The 11,701-nt window shown below is 48.5% G+C and overlaps 5 protein-coding genes across 5 annotated transcripts in view; 3 read left to right on the top strand and 2 right to left on the bottom strand.

Moving 5' to 3' along the window:
* Positions 1–617, top strand: part of BDR25DRAFT_214455 (uncharacterized protein) — a gene marked incomplete at both ends in the record, with an annotated part of 3,742 nt that extends 3,125 nt beyond the window's left edge. Inside the window, one exon of the mRNA XM_033684796.1 lies at positions 135–617. Coding sequence (XP_033551764.1) covers positions 135–617 — 483 coding nt within the window. The remainder of the gene's footprint in view (positions 1–134) is intronic.
* Positions 618–1,736: 1,119 nt separating this feature from the next.
* On the bottom strand, positions 1,737–2,589 carry BDR25DRAFT_311322 (uncharacterized protein; the record flags this gene model as incomplete). Its single annotated transcript, XM_033691227.1, has 2 exons — positions 1,737–2,503; positions 2,553–2,589. The coding sequence occupies 2 exons, from the start codon at positions 2,587–2,589 to the stop codon at positions 1,737–1,739; spliced, it is 804 nt and encodes a 267-aa protein (XP_033551765.1).
* A 2,280-nt stretch (positions 2,590–4,869) lies between these two features.
* Positions 4,870–5,562, bottom strand: BDR25DRAFT_311323 (uncharacterized protein; the record flags this gene model as incomplete). Its single annotated transcript, XM_033691228.1, has 3 exons — positions 4,870–4,910; positions 4,979–5,182; positions 5,268–5,562. The coding sequence occupies 3 exons, from the start codon at positions 5,560–5,562 to the stop codon at positions 4,870–4,872; spliced, it is 540 nt and encodes a 179-aa protein (XP_033551766.1).
* Positions 5,563–6,812: 1,250 nt separating this feature from the next.
* On the top strand, positions 6,813–8,935 carry BDR25DRAFT_384361 (4-coumarate-CoA ligase-like protein). The gene is made up of 2 exons (XM_033697866.1): positions 6,813–8,646; positions 8,699–8,935. Exons 1-2 carry the CDS (start codon positions 6,859–6,861, stop codon positions 8,789–8,791), a joined length of 1,881 nt encoding a protein of 626 aa, XP_033551767.1. The 5' UTR covers positions 6,813–6,858; the 3' UTR covers positions 8,792–8,935.
* Positions 8,936–9,523: 588 nt separating this feature from the next.
* On the top strand, positions 9,524–10,504 carry BDR25DRAFT_205430 (NAD(P)-binding protein; the record flags this gene model as incomplete). Its single annotated transcript, XM_033684455.1, has 1 exon — positions 9,524–10,504. A coding segment is annotated over one exon (981 nt), but the record flags the coding sequence as incomplete, so codon positions are not given.
* Between the last annotated feature and the right edge of the window lie 1,197 nt (positions 10,505–11,701).

Raw genomic sequence — 11,701 nt, forward strand, 5'->3', positions numbered from 1 at the left:
GCGACAAGACGGTCAAGATCTGGGATGCGAGCAGCGGCGACTGCCTCCAGATGCTCAAGGGGCATAGCGGCGTTGTCAACTCGGTAGTCTTCTCGCACGACTTGGCCTGGCTCGCATCGGCGTCGTGGGACAAGACGGTCAAGATCTGGGATGCGAGCAGCAGCGACTGCCTCCAGACGCTCAAGGGGCATAGTGACTCCGTCATCTCGGTAGCCTTCTCGCACAACTCGGCCCGGCTCGCGTCGGCGTCCGACGACAATACGGTCAAGATCTGGGATGCGAGCAGCGGCGACTGCCTCCAGACGCTCAGTATTGGCAAGCGGCTTTACCGTATTTCATTTGACATTACCGACTCATATCTTCGCACTGAAATTGGCGCTATCGATATTCCTGCTCGGCCAGGTTCACTGTCACTTCTAACTATTTTAGAGCCTCGTAGTCCTCAATATCAAGGCCTCGCTCTGAGTGCGGATGGTGCATGGATAACATATAATTCAGAGAAGCTAGTATGGCTACCCTCAGAGCATCGGCCATCATCCTCGGTGGTGTCAAGGAATATAATCGGTATTGGTGTTGGCACAGGAAGGGTGTGGATATGCAAAGTTGAGCTTACGTAAATTCACAGAACGTTTATATTAATATTTATTCCTATCTCATATTAATTTGCTCTCTCTATTTCATGGAGGCCCGGGGATCAACCTAGCTGATTTGCCACAGCGAAGCTTCGAGAAGGTTCTACATAGAAGCACGTGTTGAAGACTTACCACTTGAGCCTCGTCACAGGCAAATGAACACCTCCGATGAAGCTAGCAGGGAGGACGGCCGACTCGCACCTGCCATGACCTTGTGAGGTGGCGAATCTATAAGAGTGAGTTAACTAGTTGATGAGAGGCTTACAGAAGCCAAGGTTGACTTAGATCGCAAGGCTGCGGGGCTGAGATTGGTTCTCTTGCCAAGTCTTTGCACAGCCATATTACACAGGCGATTATTGTGTTAGACGTGCGGAGTCGTTTCGCACTAACCAGGATTGGAAACCGCTTTGATCAGAAGTACCGACCGGGGTAGCGATCGTACATGAATTTGCGCGCCACAGCAGACATAAGGCTGATGATGACTCTCTAGCATTATAGTAAGTCTCTAAGACTCAAATAAGACCGTTTATAAGTATTATGGAGTGCTAAGAGCTTAACAGTAGGGCTCTAGAGAAGGAACATTGTAATGCTCTAAATTAAGGCTCTCTACGCATCAGGCGCGAAGGCGACAATGCGAACGTATTTTTTTGGTAGAAGAGGTTTTAAATATGTAAAAGTAGCTGCAGCACGCGACTTATATAGAATTATAGTGAATATTAGTGTGTACGTAGGATTATAGTCGCTTGAAGTCAAAGTATCCCTCATATTTTGCGGCACGGTGGGTTTTGCGCGACCCAGGGACGGACGTTAGAGAACCTGCTCTCAATATAGGCCGAATTTACTTTTACTGTTGTCGGCTATTCTGACTAGATTATAAACGGGTAGTTTCCTAACCGAATTGAGAAACGAAGATCCATTTTGATATGGTATACTCAAAATTTTTATATGAACAAGGCATAGAAGAAGAGAATGCCCCATTAGATCCGCCTGCCCAGCAAGACCACTTGTATACCCTTTTTGTACGCTCAGCGTGTCCGTGAGAGGACTCAATCCCTCGCACCTCCCTTTGTCCCAGCCCTGACTTATCGTTTTTCCATTACAACTTTACATCCAGTAAACAACACCCCTCTTTCCAAGCCTTTGCCCCCGCAGCGCCTGCGCGGCATTATCGTTCGGCTCAGGATTACCAAATCCACATCCTCCATCGCGTTCCTGGGCCACAATCGCGCCGGCACATTTGCCAGATTTGAAGCCACAGCACCCTGACGCACAGTCGGCATCTGATGTGCAAGGTCCAGTGATGAACTGTGTCCCAGTACCGACATTGCCATTATTTCCAGCAGCAGGTGCCGGAGCCGCTGATGCTGCTGGAGCCTGAGCCTGAGCGGCCGCGCCACCACCCGGAGTGCCGGTGAATCCAAGTGCAGCTGCAGCATTTGCATTCGGTTGGGCGTCTCCGAAACCGCATCCTCCATCACGTTCCTGTGCAACAACCGCACCGGCGCACTTTCCAGTTTTGAATCCGCAGCATCCAGAACCACAGTCTTTATCAGACGTGCATGCTCCAGTGATGAATTGCGTGCCTTGGCCGTTTCCAGCTCCATTGGCTCCCGAAGGGGCAGGCGTGGTTGGGGCAGGTGCTGCTAGAGCTTGTGCGGGGGTGCTCGATTGGGGTTGGAATCCGAGAGCAATTGCAGCGTTGGCGTTGGGTGTGGGGTCACCAAAGCCGCAGCCTCCATCCCGCTGCTGGGCAACGACCGGCCCAGCGCATTTTCCAGTGTTGAACCCGCAGCACCCTGAGGCGCATTCGGCGTCGGATTGGCATGGTCCCGTAATGAATTGAGTGCCTTGTGAGGCAACAAGGAGAGAAACTACAGGAATCAATATCATCGATGTCTAGTTTAAGAGAGGAGAACTTACGGCCCAAGAAAGCTGTAATTTTGAAGAGAGGAGCCATTGCGAAGGGGTTTGGGGGCAAATTTAGGTTTAAGGAAGGTAAGAATAGAACGTAAGGACCGGCCGGCTTCGCCTGGAAGTAGGATAAGAATATAGATATAGAGAATGTGAGAAGGTTGATGGTAAAGATAGGCTCTCAACGCTTCTTTGGGTGTCTTTATATTATGCACCTCTTTCGGAATTTGTTCAGGAGTGAATCAACCTGACACTAACGGACGTAGAATCGAGAATAGACGCTTGCTTCCGAAACGGTAGATGGTGCCTGATTCCTTGCAAATTGCCTCAACAGGCGCAGTTCTTCACGTGGTGGCGAAGTTGTTCAAGGAATCAGGGTCCTGAGGTGGTATTCGAGGGATTCGATGGATTGACAGGAGCGCTGGACGCCCTGTTTGACGCCGGCACTGTCTGCGAATGGGGCGAGCGAGATGAACATGTTGCCCGCGGTTTGAAAACAGCCAGGAGTCCAGAATAGCAGACGGATTGAGTGTTATGCGTTTGAGTTTCTTGTAGCGATCTCAAGTAAGGGTGTGCATCGTGGCGGCAGGCGGGTGAAATATCGGGTTAGTCAGCGGCGCCGGGTACCAGGATTCAGGGGTCGGTGCCACAATTTTCCGACCCTAGCGATCGAATCAGCGCTCCTCGCCTCCATCGCATCGTTCACCCTTCATCGTGTCCCCAAACTTAGCTCTCCCATCATAATGCATTCGCAGTTTCCAAGTTGTTTAGGAAATCTTCTCCCATTCCATTAAGATTAGCTGCATTTGTTCTTACGCCCCCATTTCCGACGGTGGTCATCTGGTGGGGCTCAAACCGGCCCGGTTTCATCACCTGGATACGCCGCTCATAACGTCAGAACTCTGTGTCAACAACACATATATGGACAAAAGTCTCCTCGTTTCTCATGCACAACTGGCGTTTCCTTCTGCCTCACCTTTTGTTTGATTTTGTGTCCTTAGGTTTCCTACTATTATTCTGGCGCACGATGTCGCAACCCACTGCCTCAGCTTCGATTCCTCCTTCGGTAGGCGCCACCTCCTGAGCAATTGTCCATGTTTTCCTGTCGACGTTGCAGTCCGCAAAACGCACGATCACCCTTTTGAACGCGACCCTATTCGGATGTCGTTCTTTCCGTCGATGGAAGCTACCAATTGTGAGCCAAGGCAGACTGGCCTTTAGCGCTCACCCGGTATACTTATTAGTTAAGTCGACTCGGCAAACATTTTGCCGTGATGAGGTTGATTGGCCTCTAGCAAAGCCTATCCAAGACGCTCCCCATGGCCACCGAAGTTCCGAGGTCAATGCTGCGCAATCACGTGATCAGCCGCTAACCTTGGAAGGTTGGGAACCTGGGGATGTTACGAATATCAGCTTTTATTCAGTCCCTTAGATCAATGCTCTTCGTGGCGCTCGGTGCTTTGGCTACGCCTTCTGAAGGCTTGAATTAAGCCCTTAAGACGCTCACTGTCAATATCTGCCGTTCACACTTGCCTCCATCTTCGACTGCCGGATCACTCGGATATATGCTCTTTCAAAATCTAAATGGCGATATAAGCGTCGACACTACCGACCATTGTCTTGATCGCCAATCCCTAGTCTTGTCCCTTGCCTTCTCTACATCTTTATCACATGCATCTAACGTAGTGTCTTTCACCACAAGCTCGAGATTTCACTCTTTGAACATTGTCAATATTTCCGCGATAATCTCGATTTGAGCGAATCCCTTTCCCAGGTAAGATCTCAGTCCTGCCCGAATGACCGAAAACCTGAAACGTTATCCATGACTGCTTTCACGCTGCCATCGCGCCATCATGATGGATTACAATTGAGTGCAGGCGAGTCGTGCCAAGTTTCTCTTTTTCCGGGAGGCATCTCGCTTCTTGTCCAAATATTTTTTTGGATATCTGAAAGAAGCAGAAGTCTCCAAGACGCACGCCTACCGCTCTAGGAGCCATAGCTTTCCTCAATATCAACTGGATATCTCTATATATTCACAAAGCTTCTATCTAGACTATGCCGAGATATCCCTTCTAAAGGACTCATTAATCTCGTTCAACTGTCCAATCTTCTTTCGCACAACCGCCTAGCTAATGGTCCAGCTCCTTCTCGAGTTTGCGTTGGTAATCTAGGCATATGACAAGCAATGAATGTCCTAAAGGCTGTGGTACTCCCTGCGATTTCATGTCCAGTCAACAGCGTGAGAAATTTTTTCCCAGAGCACTCTTTTCTGTAGTTCTACTAGGGTTCCGGCCCACACGACTAACTCCTTATAATCCGGCTAGCATCACTTGTCGACCACGAATTGCCGCTCACGACCAACCAAGACTTTTTTCTTGTTAAATAGCACTTTCAGCAATTTTGGCAAGGTATCAACCATCAGTTTCAACATGTACCTCGTTCGTTCCTCGAATGCACCGTTCGCCTCCCAAAACATTTCAACGGCGCATTTCTCAGCACCACCTTAAGCGTCATAAAAAGGATACCTGACTGCATTACGGCTAGCAGTAGAGCTCTCTTAAAGTCGAGCTTATGGAAATCCGGTACCAGGGCTGTGTCGTTTTTATCGCTCCATTGGGGATAGCGGTTGAGGAACATCCCTGGAATGATGTCCAATGCCAACGTACTACTCATCTATTTCTTTACCAGCTAAACGGCGCCTTTTGTTCCAATCCATCATCGTACCATTGCATCTGCCTAGGATTTTCTTGTCCCAGACGGATGGGTTGATGGCTAGATTGAACGCTGCATTTATTAGGCGCCTATGGATCTTGCGCTTTTCTCTGTCTATAGAGCCAATAGTTGGCCCATATACAGCCCAGAAGGTGAATTGCTCCGCTGGAGTCTGGAGTCTCGCGTGTGGATGAAGAGTGCAAATATCTGTATTCTCGCACGTCCATAGCATGTTTCCCTCCGAAGAAGAGGGGATGAACGGGTCTCTATTCACGGGGGTGAAGGGCACATGACCCACGCACCACATGTTCTACAATTAGGACATCCTGCTGTGCATCAGTCTCTATCAACTATGGCCACCAAGCCGCCTATTACTTGAGGGTACTAATCAATGTTTCCGAGTCATAAGTCAGCTATATCTCTATCCACGCCTATAGTTAGAAATCCGAGGACAGGTAAAAGCAATGGGTACAACAGCAGATACCCCTATTCGGTCTAATAAACTCTCAGTGTATCGTTTGCAAAGTGGCTTGCAAAGCGAGAAGAAGCTTCATAAAGTGAATAAATCACGGGAAAGCCAGCTATCCGCACAGCCTCGACGTTCTTCCTTGACTCATATCTCTTCCTTAGGAATATGACTGCTATAATACCGCATAGAGCTGCTACAATAAGGTTCCGAAGCTACATTGCGGCCTTAAGCTATCTATGAATTCCTTCGAGCGTCATGTAGGCAGATTATTTGATTGGTGTCACATCCGTCCTTGCTTTTCTTCTATATTTCTGCTTTCACAGATGGACCATTGCGCCATTTTGAGAAACCACTACCTGCAGTCCTTGGCCTTAATTATTTACTAATGCTTAGTGCTGCGAGGCGTATCCTTTAGTTGCATCACCAAATGCCCAGAGTCTTGGGAGTGACAGTCAGTTTGGAGTTTATCTTGACACAAAATCCTCCTGCAAGGCAGACGAGGAATACAAGAGCCAGGCAGTCGGTTCATTTCATCCTTGGTTTTCTCAATTATCTTAGGCTTTGGGACTTCCCTTATTTTTAGGCTCTGGAGCATCTCTTGATCCCCAATTCTATTCGCTTACAAACAACTCCACTGAACTCTCTTGACCTCGTCGCACCATCCCGCCAGCAATGACATTCCTCGGTGAAATCTCATTAGGGCCTCGAAGGCAACCTACATCTCTGCGCCCTTCATTCCTTGATTTATAACTCTTTCCCCAACCGCCTCGTTTCAGCGCTCACATGCATATTCGGCATGTGGATTCCACATTTATACGATGTTAAAAAATAACATTTTCTACATCTCTTCGCATGCTTTTGATACTAGAACTTCGAACCCTTCGTCATATAGGTACTCGCGAAGATATTAACATTACAACGGCTTGCCATTAGATTACTCGAAGACGGGTTGTCAGATGGCAAACGCGGGGACAGCTCAAGCCACCTCGGAAGTCCGACGAATTTGCATGGACGCAGAGAATCACCGAAAACCAGTCTCACTCAAGTTCCCTCATTTCTAACCCCTTCTTTCTTTTTGCGATTTCAATTGAAAATATCTGCTTATTTTCATCGCTTTGAAAGATCTCTACGGAGATGATGACGGCCAACATCTTGAAGCCACACTGGTCCCGCTTTCTTGGCCCCCAATCTCCAGATCCAAAGTCCTTCAAGTACGAATCTCATTCCCGAGCTATATTCTCGTCACCGTATGGATCGTTTCCGCCGACGCCTCCAGATCTCAATATCCATGAGTTCTGCTTTCCGCCAAACAACCTGCTGCCACCGGACTATGACCTCTTCATCAATGCTGTGACGGACGAGCGCGTGACTCTGCATCAATTCTACGCCCGAGTATGCGCTCTGGCACGGGTTCTACGACACGACGGACCAAATCCGTTGGAGTTGAGAAAGAGCCCTGTCGATGATAAAGAAGATGGAGAGATCATTGGGCTATTCTCAAGAAACCATATTCACTACCCCATGCTTGCGCATGCTTGTTTCCGCGCTGAACTCGTCTTCGGGGGAATCAGTCCTGCGTCTACACCTTACGAGCTATGGTGGGTATTGCGTAAGATGCAGATAACAAGCTTCGTGTGCCACGAGACTCTCCTCCCTATCCTTCGCGAAGCGATGAATCTTGGTAGCGGGGAAGCCGACAAAGGGTGTTCCTTGCTTCTTGTTCTCGACCCTAGAAATATTATCATTCTCAGCGACGACCCCAATCTTGACACCATTTCTGGTTACCGAACCGTTGAGTCCTTTGTTCGCTATGGTAACAATTTGCCAGAAGTATCTAGGAAGCTTCTGGGTGGAGATAGAATGGCATACCTGTTCCAATCATCCGGGACATCTGGCCTTCCCAAAGCAATGATGATATCGCACAAAAACGGAATCCACAGCGGTCTCCAAGGCATGATCACCGGTACGCAAGGTGCGCGGTTCATGGGTGTCGAGCCCCTCCAGCCCCAGCGTGTATTGGGCGTTGTTCCAGCGTATCACTCCTACGGCATGATTCTCTGGATTCTAAGAATCAATCTAATGCAATTGACAAATGTCATGCTGCCGAAATGGGATATCGAACTCGGGCTGGAGAGTATCCAAAAATATAAACTCACACTCTTACCTCTAGTTCCCCCGCTAGTGCGACAATTAGCACAGAGCCCGTTGACTGAAAAATACGATCTTAGCTCTGTGGTTGGAGCAGCGTCGGGTGCGGCATATCTTCCACCAGATGTTGCCTACCAGCTTGCAAAGAAACTACCGCAAGGAGCAAGGGCACCGATTCCAAGCGGATATGGATTGAGTGAGGCGGCCAGTATAGCAAGCCCGGGGCCACCAGGCATCTTTGGGCTTGAACCCGCACCTCCTGGGACGATCGGATATCTTCTACCGGGAATTGAAGCCCGGGTCGTGGATCCTAACACATTGAAAGATGTCCCAAAGGGACAAAAAGGAGAGCTTTGGGCCCGCGGGAAGGTGGTTACCCCAGGGTATTTCAAGGATGCTAAAGCAACCGCGGAGATTTTCACTGAACCCGGGTGGCTGAGGACAGGCGATCTAGTAATGCGAGATGAAAAGGACCGGATCCATTATCTTGATCGGCTAAAAGAGATGATTAAGGTGAAGGGTCTGCAGGTTGCGGCAACCGAAGTCGAAGATTGTTTGCTAGGGCATCCGGAGGGATTAGTAAGAGACGCCTGTGTAGCAGGTGTAGACAATGGGCGTGGTGATGGCAGTCTATTCGTTAGAGCTTGGATAGTATTAACTGATGAAGGCCAAAAGCAGGGAGAGGGACCGGTGGCAAAAAAGCTAGACCAGTGGGTAAGACAGCGACTAAGCAGACACAAGTGGTTGACGGGCGGTGTGGAAACAGTCGATTCAGTGAGTAGGAAGTGTTTTCGAACCTCTAGTACTCAATTGCTGACAGGAGTAGATTCCAAGAACACCGTCGGGCAAAATGTTGAGAAGAGAAATGAGAGACCGGTATCAAGCAAGGATGAAGGCTCAAGTAAGGAGTAATCTTTAAGCACTGAAGCTACGGTTAGATGTACCCTAAGTAGACATCGAACACGATCAATTCGATAGACATCAGGAATCAGAGTAGCTACCACCAGGCCCTGTTCAGCTAAATAATCTTTGGAGAATTAAGCGGAGGTCGGGTGATAAACTAAACAGGCTGTCTGGCCCAACCACTCAACAATTTTGATGGCGCGTATCGATACCACTATCTATATTGTGCCACGGTGTATTTAGCTTGATTACAGATTTCTTCTGGTCGCTCCTCCACCGGCTTTCGACACACTTTCGACGCCATGCCTACGCCGTTCGCATACCCTGCATATTAGTATGGGGACAGAGGGGGGATGCGACTAAGACCTAGTCTAATTCTTGTACTTCAATCCGTTTGGCTTCCGGGCTTCATCCTTTAGCTGACATAACTCTGGCTTGTGATTCGGAAGAGACGAATGAATATTGAGTGAGGTGTTTGGGGTAAGCCTAATACTTGCTATTGAGCAATTGGGGCCCATTAAGTGAAAAGGTGAGTGGTATATGAATTTCCTATAACGGGTTCCCTCTTCCGGTTTTGGAAGGCGCCAGATTGCGCATTATCTAAGTTTGAAATAGGTTTAAACGGCTGACAAAGGTGCTTTTGCACTTGCTCTTCACTACTCCGTCCCATAAAAATTCCGATTCTCTTCATTTTCTAGCTTTCAAGGACCCAAAGTTCTTTCCTTATCTCAAGACTCCACACAGCATGCGCAAAATCGTTCTCATTACTGGAGTCACAGGCTTTATTGGCTATCACATCTTACTACACCCTGACCTACACTGGGTCCCCGTGCGAGCCGTTGTTCGATCTACCGAACAAATTACAACGCTGTTAAAGAACGAATCCATCGGGGCGCGTTATCAGCAAGGACTAGTTGATTTCGCCCATATTCCAGATTTTTCGGATGTTGGCAGTTGGAAAGTCGCACTGTGCGGCGTCGAAGTGCTGATCCACGTCGCCGGACCACTTCCATGGAAATGTCTCGACCCGGTGCGGGACATACTGGTAGCGACAGACCGCATGGCCGCCGCCATCTTTGACGCAGCCCGCACGTCACATTTCTTGAAACGAATCATTCTGACTTCGTCAATTTCAGCATGTACACCCCTCCACGGGGATGGACCATTCTGCCCTACCACTCGAGTCTCGATTCCATCAGAACCTTGGTCAACTGTTTCTGCTGCATACCAGGCCTCCAGAATAAATCTCCGGAACAATAGTCACAAATTTGTGCAAAGCAATAAATTGCCGTTTGACGTCATCAACATCCTCCTCCCCTTCGTTTTTGGGCGCAACCAAATGGCTGAAAGTACTGGTGATCTTCTCGCACATTTCTCCAACCGAATGCTTCTTGCCCTTCTTTTGGGTCACAGAACAAGTCACCCCATCATTGCACAAGCTGCGCATATTGACGACGTCGTGACTGTGCATATCAAGGCGATGTATGACACCATTCCCGGAAACCAGGACTACGCTGTCACATCGGCTATAATATTCAACGACGCTATCGACATTGCTAGGAAACATTTTCCACGAGCTTTTGAGAGCGGGGCGCTCAGGGCTGGGGACATGCCAAGTGGAATCGTGCAGTGGGATACAAGGAAGACGAACAGGGTGTTTGAGATGGGCTTCTATGGATTTGACCGGATGGTGTTGGACGTTGTCAAGCAGTACCTTGAGTTTCTAGAGAACGAGCGGATGGAGAGAAAGTCTCCAAAGGAAATGGGGTTTGCAGATGTCCCCAGACATGATTCTCTTATTCCAGACGGACTACGTTAGCTTCGCTGTTGTAGTTTACCTGAATTCCTGGACACTTAGGGCCGTCCGGAGCCTTTAGGTAAATTCGGAGCGGCATATCGTGCGACTAATATTGTGAGATGAGATTCTTCACCATTAATCAAATCTATTGTACTCGATCACGGTAGTATTTGACAAAGCCCCTAAATTCAAATCTAATGTTCGTGTTTTCATGTGATGTATCCAATAACTATGAGAAGTGTTGGACTAGCCAACCACCACAAGCCTTGCAATCCTCATCACGGGATGACCTGTACGTTAACACAAAACACCCACCTGATCACCGCCTGACGAAGATCTTCCTCCCAAGTCCAAATTAGGTCGGCATATGCCTTTCGCCACCTAAGTAGCCGCCACAGTAGCGCAAAAGCAGGGAAGATATGAGACCGAAGTGCAGAATACTTAGAGAATGTATACGCGATTGTTCCATCTCTCTCGATCCTCCGCGACGATCCTTTCCGTTATGGAAAACACCAAACCATTCTATTTTTCATTTCCTATCCGTAGCAATAATTAGAGACGGGCTTGATAGTCTTTCAGCTGTGCTATCTCTGAACACGCGCATTTCGCTAGCGAGTTGGGAACCGCAATTTCCTGCGATGTAAATGGTTCCAAAGTATCGCATCGATGAGGCGCAGATATTGATGTAGGAAGGCCGGTGGAATTACAGCAACTGATATTGAAGAAGGGGAAGACTGGAGAAAGGATTAACGAGGTAGAGTTGGAGGATTATGAAAAGAGGTGGGATATGTAATCCCCTTGCGAAGAACAGTGAAGGAGGGAATTCGTGCGGACCAGGATCGAAAGGCCCTATTATTAGTTCTGTCGGGAGGATATTGGTGATATGCATATGAGCCCGGCTCTTACCGAGGGTGAAGGAATTTCGGCGAAGTCATTGTTGGATAATACGTGTGTGGATATTTATATCGAGGGTGTTCTCATCACCATCGTTAGTAGGGAGTCTGCCAAACATGACTTGGCTATGGACACGGATGATATTAGTTTAAGCCTCTCTCCTTCCCATCGCCTCGTTCAAAAAGCTAATATCACATCCATACGCTCTTCAGACCATAACGAGAGGCTATCCCT

The sequence above is a fragment of the Lindgomyces ingoldianus genome (genome assembly GCF_010093535.1).
Source record: "Lindgomyces ingoldianus strain ATCC 200398 unplaced genomic scaffold BDR25scaffold_6, whole genome shotgun sequence".
Classification (NCBI taxonomy): domain Eukaryota; kingdom Fungi; phylum Ascomycota; class Dothideomycetes; order Pleosporales; family Lindgomycetaceae; genus Lindgomyces; species Lindgomyces ingoldianus.

Excerpts from the sequence above, each read along its gene's own strand:
- BDR25DRAFT_384361 (XM_033697866.1), top strand. The coding sequence starts at position 6,859 with ATGATGACGGCCAACATCTTGAAGCCACACTGGTCCCGCTTTCTTGGC. Across the intron at positions 8,647-8,698 it reads GTGTGGAAACAGTCGATTCA|ATTCCAAGAACACCGTCGGG; the intron begins GTGAGTAGGAAG and ends TGACAGGAGTAG.